Below are 16,143 nucleotides of genomic sequence, written 5' to 3'. Positions count from 1 at the left end.
CTTAACTCACGTGCAATAATTAGAAATGCACCCGTCGACCTCACAATATCTAACCAAGGCTAGTTTGACTCTTATAATTGTAAGCTAATCACATTTCATTGTTTCTCTCATTGACACTACTACTTGTACCAATTGGTGACAATAAACTCGGCAGTTGTTTACTCATTAGTAATGTTTTTGGGATTTAATAAGCATCAATGATTTTCCATGTTTCTACTTTCAGAGAATAGGCTAAGTAGAGAATTTGCAAGACCAATGATTCCAGATAAATCGTTTCAAAAAAATACAGAATTCTGCAATGGTTCAAAGACCAGATAATGAAACCACGCATAAGAGTTAAGCCTGAAAGAGACAAGCATAAGGATATTTATTGTAAAAATGGAAACTGCCTCCAGTACTCAGTGTCCACTTCAAATTTCATGAATATAATAAAAGTTGAAAAAGGCTAACAAACTGGTGATTATTCTGACTGCCTTTGCCCTAGCACGGGAATGTCTTCATATCGTTTCTGCACAAGAAAATATACATATCAAGTGTAAAATACTAAACAGCTTAAAGTAAGTGACCATAATACCATTGTAAACCATAATCCTTATAATATCCATAATCCTTATACTAGCATAGATGGGTTCGACAATACAAAACTGCTTACAGTTAGGAATCACAACTATTTTTAAGTTGAAATTATGAACTGCGATTAACCTTCGAAATTGCACAAATGAGGCAGAGAAACATTAAGTCAGAAATAGTGAGTATTCAAAATAACTAATAAAAATATAAAATGGAATATCAACCACAGCATATAGTCATTTGAATAGGAGATAACGGAAACATGGGAGTGGCAACACTCGTTCTCATTAATGGAATATCAATCACTGCATATATTTTAATCGATAACTCAACCCTGATCAAGAAGAAGATTTGTAAACTGTTTTTTGACTGTTTTAACAAATAATAATTATTATAATGAAACACTTACGTAGCATTTGGTACATGAACAAAACAGAAATGGAATATCCTATTCTGTTCCTTTTCCTTGGTTCCACTTTTTAGCAGAACAAAAATGTAACATTTTATAACCTCAAGTTTTGTTGTAAAATATTTTTAAACGATCCAAACATGAAATAGAACTCATATGTTGAGTTCCATTTCTTTGTATTACATCTATCAAATGTTATTATACTACCTTGTTTTAACTAATAGATTACCAATCACGACATATTCCTTCGCTGAGACAGAGGTCAAACATATAAGCAAGCTTACAGGCAAGTGAAAGAACTAGCAATGAAGGGAGGGAAATTAGAATTGGCATTGAGGACCAACTTGTGCCCTCTGCCCTCTGATAAATTGAGTTCTCAAGACAGGGAAAATTAAATGGGAAAGGGTAACCTCAGAGGCTAATAGGACAGGGTTTTGACATTATATGGGGAAAAATACATTTTTAAAATGCCTCTTTTACCTTGGGGAAGGTAAAGAAACCTAGAAGTAAAAAATGACAATTGATAATATGCTGACAAATCTTGAGCAAAACAATTAATACTGATTGGTGCAAGCAAAACTATGATTGTCCCAAATTGTATCATCTCAAACAATATGTACAATAGTGATGTTAGACTCTCCTCAAATTGCATTTGAGTAGTATTCAGACACATTGAATTCAACAGCAACATGTTAAGTAGCATCAAATATAGGAAACGAGGAACATAGTCACGCCTAATAGCCTATATGCAGTAATTACATGTGACATTAAGAAAAACTAACAAAATTCAACAGACCATGTGCATATTCAGAATTATTTGACCAGAACTTAGCATAGAAGTAATTAGTACAAGCCACAAGCAATTATGAAACAGTCAAATAAAAACCATTCCTCCAAATGCTTCCACAGCTTTTCAATTCGGAAACTGTTATACAAGTTCTGAATCTGCCTATAGAGCTCTAATTTTCCTTTAGAGCAATATCAATATTAATCCAACTGAATATAACATACATGGTAATCTAATTCTAAAACTAATAATGATATTTAATCAATCATGTACTATTTTGCAGTATGAGAAAACACTGAGTTGATTTAAAATCATACATAACCAATAGTCCAAGAAGAAATACATCACAATACAACAATAATCAAGCCCTAACCCCTTCCCAGGGTAGTCATAAAGATCAACCCTGTTTTATGTTGGCTACAATTGATAAGGTTAAAACGAACAAATAATCCAATACGAAGCTATTGAAAATCCGAAATCTTCAGAGATCTATTTAAAGCTGGAGCAATAAATTTACTAAGAAAGCGAAAAAATATCATGGACTATCTATTATCATAGCGCAAGTGAGCAACCACATCATTAGAAATATTAGAAGCTTAATCTCTTTTAAAAGGTTATACGATATACAAATCTTAAAACAAACATCAACGTGAAGAATATAAATTTACTCATTTTTTTTTTATAAAAAAAAGCCCCTCCTAAGATTCACCGATACAAAACCCAATCCAACTATATTTGAGCGGCCAAATTTATTGTTTCAGAAAACAAACAGCATATGACACGGCATGAAACATAAATCGCAATCAAATTAAGGATAGAGTCCAGAAGCTTCATTACCCCAACATTATTAGTCTCCCAGAGCTTGTGGACTCCATAATCAACAGCCTGCAACCAATTACTGAAATTCCTTAGCAAAAAAAACTTGAGAAAACAATTACCTAAATTGAACAAGAAGATGAAGTAACGGACCCGTTCTCCGAGGAAGGCACCAGCGATAATAAAGGTTACGTAGACAGAGTTGCGACGCATAACAACCTTGTAAAGGCTTTCCAAAACTCCTCCACCTCTTCTTCTAGCAACGGTTTCCATGGCGATTGAGTTTGCAGGTGCACCTCGCTTCGATTCACCAATCTAAGTCTAGGGTTACCTTTCTCTTTTTCTCTCCCTGTTCTATTTTTCTTCCTTCACTCACGCCAACGCAAACTAAGATCGAAAATTAGAAACAGATCACCGTTTCACACGGACTTTACGGGCCCACTCGGACCGTTATGTCTGCCCAATTCGCTCTTAATGGGCTGGGTTGAAAATCCTTCACGCAAGACTGTTTCTTCCTGCACCTTTTTTTATATTTTAAAAATGTCCCTTTGTAATAATTTGAATTACATAATTTATAAGTTTTTTTTTCAAATTCGTAACTAATTTTCGGATTATTTAATTTGTAAATTTTTTTTCAGATGTATAATTAGTTTTCAAATTACATAATCCAGAAGTCTAAATTAGCTTCTAGATTATGTAATCCGGAATCCTTTTTTCAAATACTGGATTACATAATTCGAAAATTACTCTCAAATCTAAATTTTTAATATTTTTTAAAAATATATTACATATTATTTTTAAATTTAAAATTAACTTTAAATTATGTAATACGATATTTGCATATTTTTGTATGGGGTGATAGAAAAAATATGGAATTGAAGGAAGAAAGCGTCTTCACGCAATTCAACAACTTCCACGAATTCGGGAAAAAAAAACTGTGCCATCTTTTATTTTTTTGTTGTAATGTGTCTTCAACTGTTTTTCTTATTCCTGTATTACTTTATAAATTAGTTCTATTTGAGAATAGTTTAATTTCTGTACCTGTATGGATATTGGGGACTGAGTAATGTCGATCCACGTCGATACAAGGTGTCTTCTTCACTCTTGGTTGTCCTATTCTTCAAGTCTTCTTTCTCTTCGCGTGCTTCGGTCGGCCGGCGGGGGTACCTGCGATTGCACTCCGACGCTCAAGTCAGCGATGGTGCTCAAGTGTGAATTTTCTGATAGTATGGAAAACGTACCTTTTCCCCCTTTTCAGAAGTCCCTTTAGTAGGTTGACCTGGGCCTTGGCCATGTGGGCCAATCAGTTGATGGTTAGAGACATGCTTAGTGGTCTTTGGGTCGTGCCTGGTGGTTTCCTGAAAACCAGGGGAGTGGTCTAGAGAACGTGTTTTTACTTCGTCAATGGTTGTCATAACTGCTCTTTTCTACACGTGTAACCACGTTCTGGATAAAATTAGATTTAATCGACATAAACCATTCGGCCGTCCGGCTAGAGGTCATGGAAGGACGAAGAGTCGTATAAGACGCAGGGTTTTGTGATGATTTTACCATGAGTACCCTGGGGTCGTCCGGTGCCGACCGGTACACTTGCCCCCCAGGCTCGAGGTCATGGAAGGACGAAGAGTCGTATGAGACGCAGGGGTTTTTGTGATAATTTTACCATGAGTACCCTGGGGTCGTCCAGTGCCGACCGGTACACTTGCCCCCCAGGCTCGAGGTCATGGAAGGACGAAGAGTCGTATGAGACGCAGGGGTTTTTGTGATAATTTTACCATGAGTACCCTGGGGTCGTCCGGTGCACAAAATCTATTCTATAATGCCGCTGGAAGCACAAAATTTCCATTCTATTGGACGGAGAATCCCATCTCTCTTGACCATCGGCTTTGGGAATCTTTGTCTCCCATCGACCAAGAAATTTTGATGGCCGTGAATCAACTACCGTGTAGGCTCCCTACGCGGGAACTGATAGCTCTTTATGGGTCGTCCAAGCAGCAGGCGGAACTAAAAGGTGAGCACCTTCTTCTTGCGGTCGTTCGGCTAATAGCGTATCTGTTTCTTACTTTCGTGTTTATGTTGCAGAGATTGTTGAGCATAGATCCGGGTTTGAAGAAGTATATGATTCGGAGAGCCGTAGTTATATAATCTCGACCGAATGAACGGTTAATTAATAAATTGATTGAATTTCTGACCAAGGTTGGTGAATAATTGTAATGATATAATTCTGATGCCGGACGAGGCATAAATAATTCGGATTACCTTAAAGTAATAAGATAATTCTGATGCCGGACGAGGCATAAATAATTCGCATTACCTTAAAGTAATAAGATAATTCTGATGCCGGACGAGGCATAAATAATTCTGATTACATTAAAGTAATAAGATAATTCTGATGCCGGAGGGGCATAAATAATTCTGAATAATTCTGATGCCGAACGAGGCATAAATAATTTCGATTTCTGACCAAGGTTGGTGAATAACGTTCAAGTTATAATTCGTTATATATTCTGGCCGAACGAACGGTTAACGAGGCATAAATAATTTCGGATTACCTTAAAGTAATAAGATAATTCTGATGCCGGACGAGGCATAAATAATTCTGATTACATTAAAGTAATAAGATAATTCTGATACCGGACGGGGCATAAATAATTCTGAATAATTCTGATGCCGAACGAGGCATAAATAATTTTGATTTCTGACCAAGGTTGGTGAATAACGTTGAAGTTATAATTCATTATATATTCTGGCCGAACGCACGGTTAATGAATTAATAGATAATTCGGATGCCGGACGAGGCATAAATAATTCGGATTACCTGAAAGTAATAAGATAATTCTGATGCCGGACGAGGCATAAATAATTCTGATTACATTAAAGTAATAAGATAATTATGATGCCGGACGAGGCATAAATAATTCTGAATAATTCTGATGCCGAACGAGGCATAAATAATTTCGATTTCTGACCAAGGTTGGTGAATAACGTTAAAGTTATAGTTCGGATAACTTTCGTTATGTATTCCGACCGAATGAACGGTGAATTAATTGAATTTCTGACCAAGATTGGTGAATAACGTTTAAGTTATAATTCGGATAACTTTCGTTATGTATTCCGACCGAATGAACGGTGAATTAACTGAATTTCTGACCAAGATTGGTGATTTAAAGTGCCTCGTTAAAACCTTCTCGGTAGAAAACCCTCCTTAGGGATAAAACTACCGAGCGAGGAAAGAGTGCACTAAGTTTATTCATCAACTGTAATAGAATTTGAGATGCGTGGCATTCCACGTTCTCGGTGCAGATTTTCCTGACAAATATTCTAAGTAATAAGCTCCTCCTGTTGCTGTGTCGGAGATGCGGAACGGACCTTCCCAATTGCTTGAAAACTTTCCTCCGTCCTTCCGGGCGTCGCTGCGCATGCGCCAAACTAGATCTCCTTTCTGATAGCTTCGTGGCTTCACTTTGGAGTTGTACCTTCGTGCTGCTCGTATCTTGCATGCTTCTTCCCTTATCTTGCATTTGTCCCTTAATTCATTGATGAGGTCGAGGCCGACTAGTAGACTTTCCTTGTTTAAGTCTAGGTCTAACGTCTGTCGGCGTAGTGAAGGCTCGCCGATTTCGACCGGAATCATGGCTTCTGTGCCGTACGTCAGGCTATAAGGTGTTTCTTGAGTTGTTGACTGGGGAGTACAACGATAAGCCCACAGAACCTCTAACAATTCTTCAGTCCAATTTCCCTTGGACGGGCCAAGTCTCTTCTTTAACTCATTGAGAATAACTTTGTTGGCGGCTTCCGCCTGACCGTTGGTTTGAGGGTGTTCGACCGAACTCGTTATATGTTTGATGTGAAGTTTCTCATAGAATTCAGCTAGCCCACGGTCGGTGAACTGTCGACCGTTGTCTGTGATAATGATCTGAGGTAGGCCGAACCTGCAGACAATGTTTTTCCACACAAAGCTTTGTACGTTCCGGGCGGTGATGGCTGTTAGTGGTTCAGCCTCAATCCATTTGGTAAAGTAATCTATACCCACCAGTAGAAACTTGCATTGCCCTTTTCCGGGTGTGAAAGGTCCGATAATATCCATTCCCCATTTCACGAACGGCCAAGGGGATAGGATGTAGTGCAAATGCTCTGGTTTTTGGTGCAATAGGGTGCCGAACTCTTGACATTTCACGCACTTTTGAACGTATTCAGTGCAGTCTCCTTGTAAGGTCGGCCAGTAGTATCCTGCTCTCAGAATTTTGGCGGACATAGTCCGCGCTCCTGAATGGGTTCCGCATATCCCTTCGTGTAACTCGGTCATTACATAAGTGACTTGTTCTGGACCAAGGCATTTTAGGAGGGGACGGGAATACCCTCTCCTGTAAAGATCTTCGCCAATCAGTATGTATCGGGCGGCTTGTAACTTCATCGTTTTCTCCAAATGTGGATCGCATACACCATCGGTAAGATATTGTTTTATGGGAGTCATCCAGTTAGGTTGGGTGTCAGTCGCCATGCATTCTTCGGTACCAACACTTGGTTTAGCCAGGGTCACGTGTATGGCCGACCGGTGGGCGCCTTTCTTTTTTAGGGTAGCCAATCTCGATAGAGCGTCCGCCCTAGTATTATTTTCCCTCCGTACGTGTTGGAAGGAGATTTCTTTGAACCTGTTTAGAAGATTTTTTACGAAATGAAAATACTGTTGGAGTAATGTTTCTCTTACCTCATACTCCCCTGTAAGCTGTCCGACGACTAGACGGGAGTCGCTTTTACAAGTTATATTTGTTACCTCCAATTCAATCGCCAGATGCAAACCTGCGATTATAGCTTCGTATTCGGCTTGATTATTGGAAGTTTTAAATTCAAATTTCATGGCTTGTTCGACAACAATCTCCCCTGGTCCTTCAAGTACAACTCCTGCTCCGGACGAACGACTGTTAGATGACCCATCTACGTATAGTGTCCATCGGGGAGTCCGTTCGGTCAGATAGGGAGTGAGTTCTGCTGTGAAGTCGGCGAGGGCTTGGGACTTGATGGCTCCCCTGGGTTGGTATTCGATGTGGAATTCTGACAGTTCGACTGCCCAACCTATCATTCGTCCGGCGAGGTCAGGTTTGGTGAGAATCTTCATAATGGGATAGTTAGTCCTAACAATGACCTTGTGATTTTGGAAATACATCCGCATCCGTCGTGCGGTGATGACCAAAGCGAAGGCAACTTTTTCGACCATTTGGTACCGGGTTTCCGCGTCATGTAAGACTCGACTTACAAAATATACCGGTCGTTCTTCCGCTTTAATTTCTTGTACCAGAGCGGAACTCACCGCTTCATTGGAGACGGCGAGGTAGACCACAATGGGTTCCCGTGCGTTCGGTTTCTGGATGACCGGTGGAGATGCCAGAAATGCTTTTAACTGTTGGAAATTTTGTTCACATTCATCTGTCCATTCAAATTTACTTGTCTTCTTCAGAAGTTTTATGATGGGTCTCGTTCGATCGGCAAGCTTAGGTACGAATCGAGACAACGAAGTGAGACGGCCGACTAGTCTCTGGATCTCTTTGAGTCCGTTGGGACTTCGCATTTCGGTGATTGCCTTGCATTTTTCTGGATTAGCCTCTATACCCCGATGTGTGAGCATGAAGCCTAAGAACCTCCCCCCTTCTACGCCGAACGCGCACTTCTCCGGGTTTAAACGCATGCGGTATTGACGCAAGGCTTGAAAAACCTCTTTTAAGTCAGAAACATGTTGTTCGCAAGAGTCTGATTTGACGACGATGTCGTCAACGTATACTTCTACATTCCGACCGATCATGTCGTGGAATACGTGATCCATGAGTCGTTGGTATGTGGCTCCTGCATTCTTGAGGCCGAACGGCATGACTTCATAGAAGAAATTATCAGAATCTGTTCTAAACGCGGTTTTTTCTCGATCACGGTGGTACATTTGTATTTGATTGTAACCTGAATAAGCATCAAGGAAACTTAGGATTTGATGACCGGCTGCACCGTCGACCAGCCGGTCGATAGTAGGTAGAGGATACGAGTCCTTTGGGCACGCTTTGTTAAGGTCTGTGTAGTCTACGCACATTCTCCATTTTCCATTCGTCTTTTTTACCATCACTACATTGGCTAGCCATGTCGTATAGTGGGCCTTTTGAATAAAACCAGCTTGAATTAGCTTGTCGGTTTCTTCTCGTGCGGCTTTCCGCCGTTCTTCACCTAGTTTCCTTTTCTTTTGAGCGATCGGCCTGGCCTCTGTATAAACAGACAATCGATGGGTAATCACATCTGATTTTACCCCTGGCATGTCTGCAGCCGTCCAGGCGAAAAGATCAGCGTTCTTTGTTAATGTTTTACCGATCGTCTCTCGGTCGTCTGGTTTGAGGGATGTTCCCATGTATGTTTTCCGGTCTTTGTCCCGAAGGAATATGGGTTGAAGATCTTCTCCTGCTTCCATTCGGGGATCATCCAGTCGAGGATCTAGATCGACTAAAGCGACCAAGTGTCTTCTAGATTCTCTTCCTCTGGAGCGTCTTTCTGTTGACCGACCTCTTCGCTCTGTGGTCCGTTCGGCTGACGTGGTATAAAGCCTTCGGGTCGGCTCCACCTTCAGGCTAGCTACATAACACTCTCGTGCTGTCTTCTGGTCTATATGTACGGTTGCTATGTCTCCATTGACCGAGGGGAACTTCATAGCTAAATGAGGAGTTGAGACAATGGCTTTCAATCTGTTGATAGATGGTCGACCGAGCAAAATATTGTACGATGTATTGGCATTAACGAGTAGATATCGTATGTTGATGGTCTTGCTGAGGTAATCATCCCCGAACGTGGTGTATAGATCGATAAATCCTTTCGTATCCACTCTTTCCCCTGAGAAACCAACTATCTGCTCGTTGTAGGGTTGTATCTCTGCTTCTGGAATCTTCATCTTCTTAAACGTTTCCCAATATAGGATGTCGACCGAGCTACCCTGATCTACCAAAACTTTTGCAATTGCAAATTTATCTATCTCCACAGTTATTACCATGGGGTCATCTTGAGATGGATCGATTGCTGTGAAGTCTTCGTCAGTGAAAGTGATTGGTGGTATATGCGGTCGGCGTTGTGTGGGAGTCGAATGAACGGATTGAATTGCTCTCAAATGTTTTTTCCTTGCCGAATTAGAGCATCCTCCACCCGCAAAGCCGCCTGCAATGTAATTAATTTCTTGAGGGGGCTGACCGAGCGATACCGGTCCAGCGATTGTATTGATGACTGTGCGAACTTTTTGTTTAGTTCGACTTCTACGTTCAGGGCTTTCGCTTTTAGGCCTCGTTCGTCTGATCGGACTTTCGCTTCTTTTTCTTCTGCTTGAACGATAGTGGTTGTCACGGGTCCGGTCGTCTCTTCGTCCCGAACGTTCGCGGGGATCATGATCACGCTGGGGTGACCTGGGTGCAGTGATGGTGGTTTTCACGAACTTGCGCAGGTGACCGGCCTGGACGAGCTCTTCAATTTTATCTTTCAGTGCTTGGCATCCTTCGGTCGTGTGGCCATAGTTACGATGGTATTGGCAACGTTTACTGGTGTCGGCATTGGGAGGGGTTTGTGATGGCCTCAATGTCGGAATCAATTCAATCTGCAGTGCTTCGTCGAGAACCTTACCCCTTGGTACAATCAAGGGAGTGTAGTTGTGGAAACGGGGTCCCCTATTGGGGCGATGTCGTTCTCGGTCGGTCGGTATTGTGGGGGGACGAATTCCTTTGCTATTGTCCGTGTTCTCAGCATAAGTTTTTCGATGGTAGTCAATATGTTCTTCTATCTGCATGAACTTTGTTGCTCTTGTTCTTAATTCATCCATATTGCACGGAGGTCGTTTGATAAGGCTTTCAGTGAACCTTCCTGGTAGTATGGCCGAGACCAAATGATGCATGGCTATTTCTGGATTAAGATTACGAATGTTCATACACACTTTGCTAAATCTGTTCATGAACGTTCTCAATGATTCTCCCCTTTCTTGTTTGACATTTAGAAGAGACATGGAGGATGTCCGATGAGGTCTACTTGTGGCGTATTGCGTGGTGAACTTCAATTCCAAAGCGTCGAAGCTTGCAATGGAATTGGGTGGAAGGTCCGAAAACCATCCAAGGGGGCCTTCCCTGAGAGAGGTGGGGAAGACTTTACACCATACCGTTCGGTCGGTTGTGTAAAGGGTCATTTGAGTTCTAAATATATTCAGATGTTCGTCTGGGTCTGTGGAACCGTCATAAAGGTTTATCGTTAGGCCCCTCCACTTGTCAGGGAGAGGAGTGGCTATGATGTCATCAGTGAACGGATGGCCTTTCGGGTTTGCTACCTCGTTTGGGGTTACTGGCTTTGCACTCTGACGGGTGTGTTGAACGAGTGACGTGTGAGGTATAGCCTGGGCTATTGTTCTTGTTCCTGATTGGAACGGTGATGGAGAAGGTGCACGTGAATGCCCTTCGCGTTCAGATTGCTCAAGTCTATCCAACAATCTCTTGTTCTGTTCTTTCAATTGTGCTATCTCCTCTGCGTGTTGTTGACGCTCTTCTTCTCGTCTTTTCCTTTCTTCATCCTGGCGAAGTTGATCGATGACTCCTTTTTGGAGTAACTCCTGCATCTGAATCTGGAGGGTTTGGAGTATGGTCCTATGCTCTTCGGAGATATCATTGTTGTTGTTTGCCGTTGAGTCCATCTTCAAGCGTTGGGATCCTTGGGTCTGGGAATAATGATTACTCGGGCCCCACGGTGGGCGCCAATTGTACCTGTATGGATATTGGGGACTGAGTAATGTCGATCCACGTCGATACAAGGTGTCTTCTTCACTCTTGGTTGTCCTATTCTTCAAGTCTTCTTTCTCTTCGCGTGCTTCGGTCGGCCGGCGGGGGTACCTGCGATTGCACTCCGACGCTCAAGTCAGCGATGGTGCTCAAGTGTGAATTTTCTGATAGTATGGAAAACGTACCTTTTCCCCCTTTTCAGAAGTCCCTTTAGTAGGTTGACCTGGGCCTTGGCCATGTGGGCCAATCAGTTGATGGTTAGAGACATGCTTAGTGGTCTTTGGGTCGTGCCTAGTGGTTTCCTGAAAACCAGGGGAGTGGTCTAGAGAACGTGTTTTTACTTCGTCAATGGTTGTCATAACTGCTCTTTTCTACACGTGTAACCACGTTCTGGATAAAATTAGATTTAATCGACATAAACCATTCGGCCGTCCGGCTAGAGGTCATGGAAGGACGAAGAGTCGTATAAGACGCAGGGTTTTGTGATGATTTTACCATGAGTACCCTGGGGTCGTCCGGTGCCGACCGGTACACTCAATTTGTGATAAGCTCTACTGAAAAAGGTGAATATATTATAACTTTTTTTTGACTTGTGGTTCTCCACTTACATTACATCTTTTGTTGTAATATTCTTTTAGTAATTCATAATTCATTTTTTTACATGCAAAATTGTGTTAAAACTGAAAATTCATGAAATCCTTAATTATCTACAATATTAAGCACTTAAAATAATAATTATTGAATACAAACTTGAAATATATTTAGTGAACTGAAAAATAGTTAATGTTACGTCTGGTTATTAATAAAAATATATTAAATCACAATGTATGCTGGTTAATTAAGATCACAACTAAAAGTCACCCAAAATCAACAATATTTGAAGGAATATATAAAGGATTAATTTGATTATTGGTTAGAAAAATGTTAAATAAAACTATTTATAATATTTTAGTAAACAACTTTACATCCTAAGAAATTCAAAGATAAATTTTAAATAAAATAACAAATTGTTTAAATAATATATTTGTATAACTATATAAGATCTTCTACGTTCGTTTCAAGTTTATATGTGGGCTAGGCATTCAAGTTCTAACCAAAATACATCTCAACATAATTTGCCAAAAGTGCAGTGGATATCACGTTTTCATAATTGCTGGGATGCTTCTTCCTGCACCTCCATACCTTCTTCTCTCACCTCCATAGATTTTCGTATTTCCAAAAATACCCCTCTGTAATATTTCGGATTACATAATTCGGAAGTCATTTTTCAAATTTGTAATTAGCTTCTGGATTATATAATCCAGAAGTCTTTTTTCAGATGTATGATTACTTTCCGGATTACACAATCTGAAAGTCTTTTTTAACTTCCGGATTATGTAATCTGGAAGTCTTTTTTTAAATGCATTTTCGGATTACATAATCAGAAGTTATTCTATGAAGGTGGCACAAGAAGAATAAAATAATAATGATATTAATAATAATAATAATAATAATAACCTTGCTCACATCAAAATAATATTTTGGATCCCATTAACAGCACTCCCTGTAAACCATTAACAGCATCGAAACCAAAAATACAGTGTAATGATGGTATTTACAGTGTGTTAATTGACAACCAATGTCTAATTAATCTAATTTGAAGCATGTTTCAAAACGAATCTTCCTTTTTCTTAACTGGTATTTACCTTTGCAAGGATGGAAGATTGACCATACAAGTTACTTGCGCTTTGGCATGTGCTTTAACTTCTCAATAATGTATCCAAATTTTGCATTCTAGCAGTGTACTGGTGATGAACCACCATTCACAATAAAATTGTAATATATAAGTTGTTTCGAACGCAAATTAATCCAGACACGTACTAAAATGAGTGAAGATAATCATACCAAAGTGCTACCATTGAAGATCATTAAAATATTTACACTCACTCAACCCTTGGCATGAACAAGATTATTCCACATGCCTTCAAGGGATCTAAGCATTGTATCCATCAAGATGCTTGAAGTGTTAATCAAGTACACTTATTCAGTGAAATAACTGGAGCAGAAAAGCGAGTAACGGTATTATCACTGGAATTCTGCTTCTGATTATCACTGTGATATCTGTAACAGAGGTACTTTGGCACAGAAATTTTTAAAAAAAAAATCCCATATCACATAGGATGCTAACTTGCTCCCTTATTCCCCCTGCTAGCCATGCCAACTTGGGGGAAGTCATCCGTCATCTTTCAGTGTTTGTTTCACTTTTTCCCATTGCTATCTGCTAAAAAGCATTAGATAAGTTTTGCATGAGGACAAAACTAAATATTCAATTAGGATGCATTCTGAGACAAACCGACATACACCTCCAATGATGACATTGGTGCTGCTGCTGCAGTCTGCAGCCACAGATATTCTCATGACCACACAGAATAAATAATTATATGAATATGAGGCTCTAATATCACTAAACAATAAACCATAACGACATCAAGCTCAAAATATCTCTTGTAATTGCAGTTGCCACAGCAAGAGTTTGCTACACATCATTTATCACTTCAAGAAAATGCAACATGATAACTCAGGCAAAAAGATATTTGTGAACCGACTTACAATGAATCAGCATAAAATTCAAACCGAGCACACACAATGGCGTTGAAACAAAACTGTAAAGATGAGTAGTTCTGATCCAACCCATGTTGACAAGTAAAAAGATGAATAACTCTTTGAACTATAGTGGCCATAGGATCAAAACTGCATAAGAATCAATTAGATTTTTTAACTATAGTAACTAGATAACAAGATCCAAAATTATAAATGTTCAATTTGGTCAGAACACTTACCTTCGAAATAGAAAAACAGATTAAGATGAAACTCTAACCATCACAAGGTAAAGAATTCAAATCAAATTAAAGATCAACAGGGTAAAAAGTTGACAAGGAAACACAGTCAAATTCTTTCTGGGCACCAACACAATTTTTTTTTTCTTTTATCAATTCAACAAAGTTACTGTAAACTGGAGACATGATACAATGAAATATACGTCGTATTACACTGAAAATTAATATACTAAAAAAAAATTAAGTTAAAAATCCTCATCCATGTTGAACACATGTGCCCCTCCATTTCCGTTCAAGCTAGACATAACAGAAGCCTTCTGATAGTCTCCAACGCGCTTTTCAAAGAAGTTGGTTTTCCCCTGGAGTGATATAAGCTCCATCCAATCAAAGGGATTCTGAACATCGTACACCTTCCCACACCCAAGCGCACCCAGCAACCGATCCGCAACAAACTCAATATACTGACTCATCAGCTCCCCATTCATACCCACCAAAGCGCAGGGAAGCGCGTCGCACACAAATTCCCTCTCTATGTCAACCGCGTCGCGCACAATCTCCTTCACGCGCTCCTCAGTGAGCTTCTTTCTGAGGAGAGAGTACAAGAGGCACGCGAAGTCGCAGTGAAGCCCTTCATCTCGCGATATGAGTTCGTTGGAGAAGGTGAGACCGGGCATCAAACCGCGCTTCTTGAGCCAGAATATCGAGCAGAAGCTGCCAGAGAAGAAGATTCCCTCGACGCAGGCGAAGGCGACGATGCGCTCGGCGAAAGAGTCGGTGGCGTCGATCCAGCGCAAGGCCCACTGTGCCTTCTTGGCGACGCAGGGGATGGTGTCTACGGCACGGAACAGGTGGTTCTTTTCGGTGGAGTCTTTGATGTAGGTTTCCAAGAGGAGGCTGTACATCTCGGAGTGGATGTTCTCGATGGCGATCTGGAAGCCGTAGAAAGCACGGGCCTCGGAGACTTGGATTTCCTTCATGAAGCGGGCGGCGAGGTTTTCGAGAACGATACCGTCGGAGGCGGCAAAGAAGGCGAGGACGTGGGTGATGAAGTGGCGCTCGCCGTCGGTGAGGGAGTCCCAGTGGCGGAGGTCTTGGGAAAGGTCAACCTCTTCGGCGGTCCAGAAAGAGGCTTCGGCTTTCTTGTACATTTCCCATATTTGGGGGTATTGGATTGGGAACATGCAGAAGCGGTCTGGGTTCGGGGCCAGGAGTGGTTCTTCGGGGATCGCAGGCATTGTAGTGGTTCTTGAATTGAAGCTGTTTCCGAATTTGAAAAGAACAGAGATTCTGGTTGGAACTTGAGGAAGGAGATAGGGGGGGTTTATATAGGGAGCGATTTGGGTTTCACTTTTTGAATTTTGGAAGGACAAAAGGGTGCCGCCAGCGGGTGATTTTAAAATTTGGGGAAAGCTTGCGGAAGAAGAATGACGGGCGGGGCAATATAGGTATTTCCGGAAAACAAAAATCCCGTGACTGTCGGGTTGTTTTACGAACGTGCCCTTTTGGAGAGACAAAGACTAGAACAAACTATCTAACATATTTTATTTAACTACTCGTGAAAATAGTTATTAAATAAATTGTAAAATATATCGATTGTAGATTTTTATAATAAGAGTAAGGTATAATTACTTATTCGTGCTCAATATTTTAGGACAATTTTTATAAAAATCAATTTGATTTCTATATTTTTTAAAATATAATTAAATTTATCATTCTTGTTAAGTCACACTAAACAGTGTCAAGTGGTCCACAGAAAGAATGGGTGATGTGGACTATCAATTATGAGATTGAGTGTTTAAAATTTAGAGGCATGAAATTAGGTTTGGCAAAGATTAATAAAATCTGGTGGTTAGAATTTTTGTTTTGTCCTAAACATTCTTAGACGGTGGCTTCTTCATATATACTTTAGGGTTGACAAATACGAGGGTCGTTTTGTGGTGGAGTCCGAAGTTGTGGATTCATTGGCGGGGGAGTAAA

General features: G+C 40.5%; 3 protein-coding genes across 3 annotated transcripts; all 3 read right to left on the bottom strand.

Moving 5' to 3' along the window:
* Positions 1 to 243: 243 nt before the first annotated feature.
* Positions 244 to 2,908, bottom strand: LOC137814578 (ubiquinol-cytochrome C reductase UQCRX/QCR9-like family protein). Its single transcript, XM_068617387.2, has 3 exons — positions 2,736 to 2,908; positions 2,604 to 2,651; positions 244 to 508 (listed from the first exon to the last, which is right to left on the bottom strand). Exons 1-3 carry the CDS (start codon positions 2,853 to 2,855, stop codon positions 461 to 463), a joined length of 216 nt encoding a protein of 71 aa, XP_068473488.1. The 5' UTR covers positions 2,856 to 2,908; the 3' UTR covers positions 244 to 460.
* A 2,927-nt stretch (positions 2,909 to 5,835) lies between these two features.
* LOC150029672 (uncharacterized) lies at positions 5,836 to 11,265 on the bottom strand. Its single transcript, XM_090296871.1, has one exon. It carries the CDS (start codon positions 11,263 to 11,265, stop codon positions 5,836 to 5,838), a length of 5,430 nt encoding a protein of 1,809 aa, XP_090152997.1.
* A 3,015-nt stretch (positions 11,266 to 14,280) lies between these two features.
* LOC137814572 (ribonucleoside-diphosphate reductase small chain) lies at positions 14,281 to 15,799 on the bottom strand. Its single transcript, XM_068617380.2, has one exon. The coding sequence runs from the start codon at positions 15,399 to 15,401 to the stop codon at positions 14,412 to 14,414; it is 990 nt and encodes a 329-aa protein (XP_068473481.1). The 5' UTR covers positions 15,402 to 15,799; the 3' UTR covers positions 14,281 to 14,411.
* Between the last annotated feature and the right edge of the window lie 344 nt (positions 15,800 to 16,143).

Source organism: Phaseolus vulgaris, chromosome 1 (assembly GCF_051622355.1).
Source record: "Phaseolus vulgaris cultivar YP4 chromosome 1, ASM5162235v1, whole genome shotgun sequence".
Lineage (NCBI taxonomy): Eukaryota > Viridiplantae > Streptophyta > Magnoliopsida > Fabales > Fabaceae > Phaseolus > Phaseolus vulgaris.
Note: the sequence above shows the minus strand (reverse complement) of the source record. Positions and strands in the feature narration are given on the sequence as shown.

What these genes read in the sequence shown, in the direction of transcription:
- LOC137814578 (XM_068617387.2), bottom strand. Translation starts at nt 2,855, where the DNA reads ATGGAAACCGTTGCTAGAAGAAGAGGTGGAGGAGTTTTGGAAAGCCTT. An exon ending in GTGCCTTCCTCGGAGAACGG is followed by an intron (nt 2,652 to 2,735) that starts GTCCGTTACTTC and finishes AATTGGTTGCAG; the next exon opens with GCTGTTGATTATGGAGTCCA. An exon ending in GGGAGACTAATAATGTTGGG is followed by an intron (nt 509 to 2,603) that starts GTAATGAAGCTT and finishes TTTCTTGTGCAG; the next exon opens with AAACGATATGAAGACATTCC.
- LOC150029672 (XM_090296871.1), bottom strand. Translation starts at nt 11,265, where the DNA reads ATGGACTCAACGGCAAACAACAACAATGATATCTCCGAAGAGCATAGG.
- LOC137814572 (XM_068617380.2), bottom strand. Translation starts at nt 15,401, where the DNA reads ATGCCTGCGATCCCCGAAGAACCACTCCTGGCCCCGAACCCAGACCGC.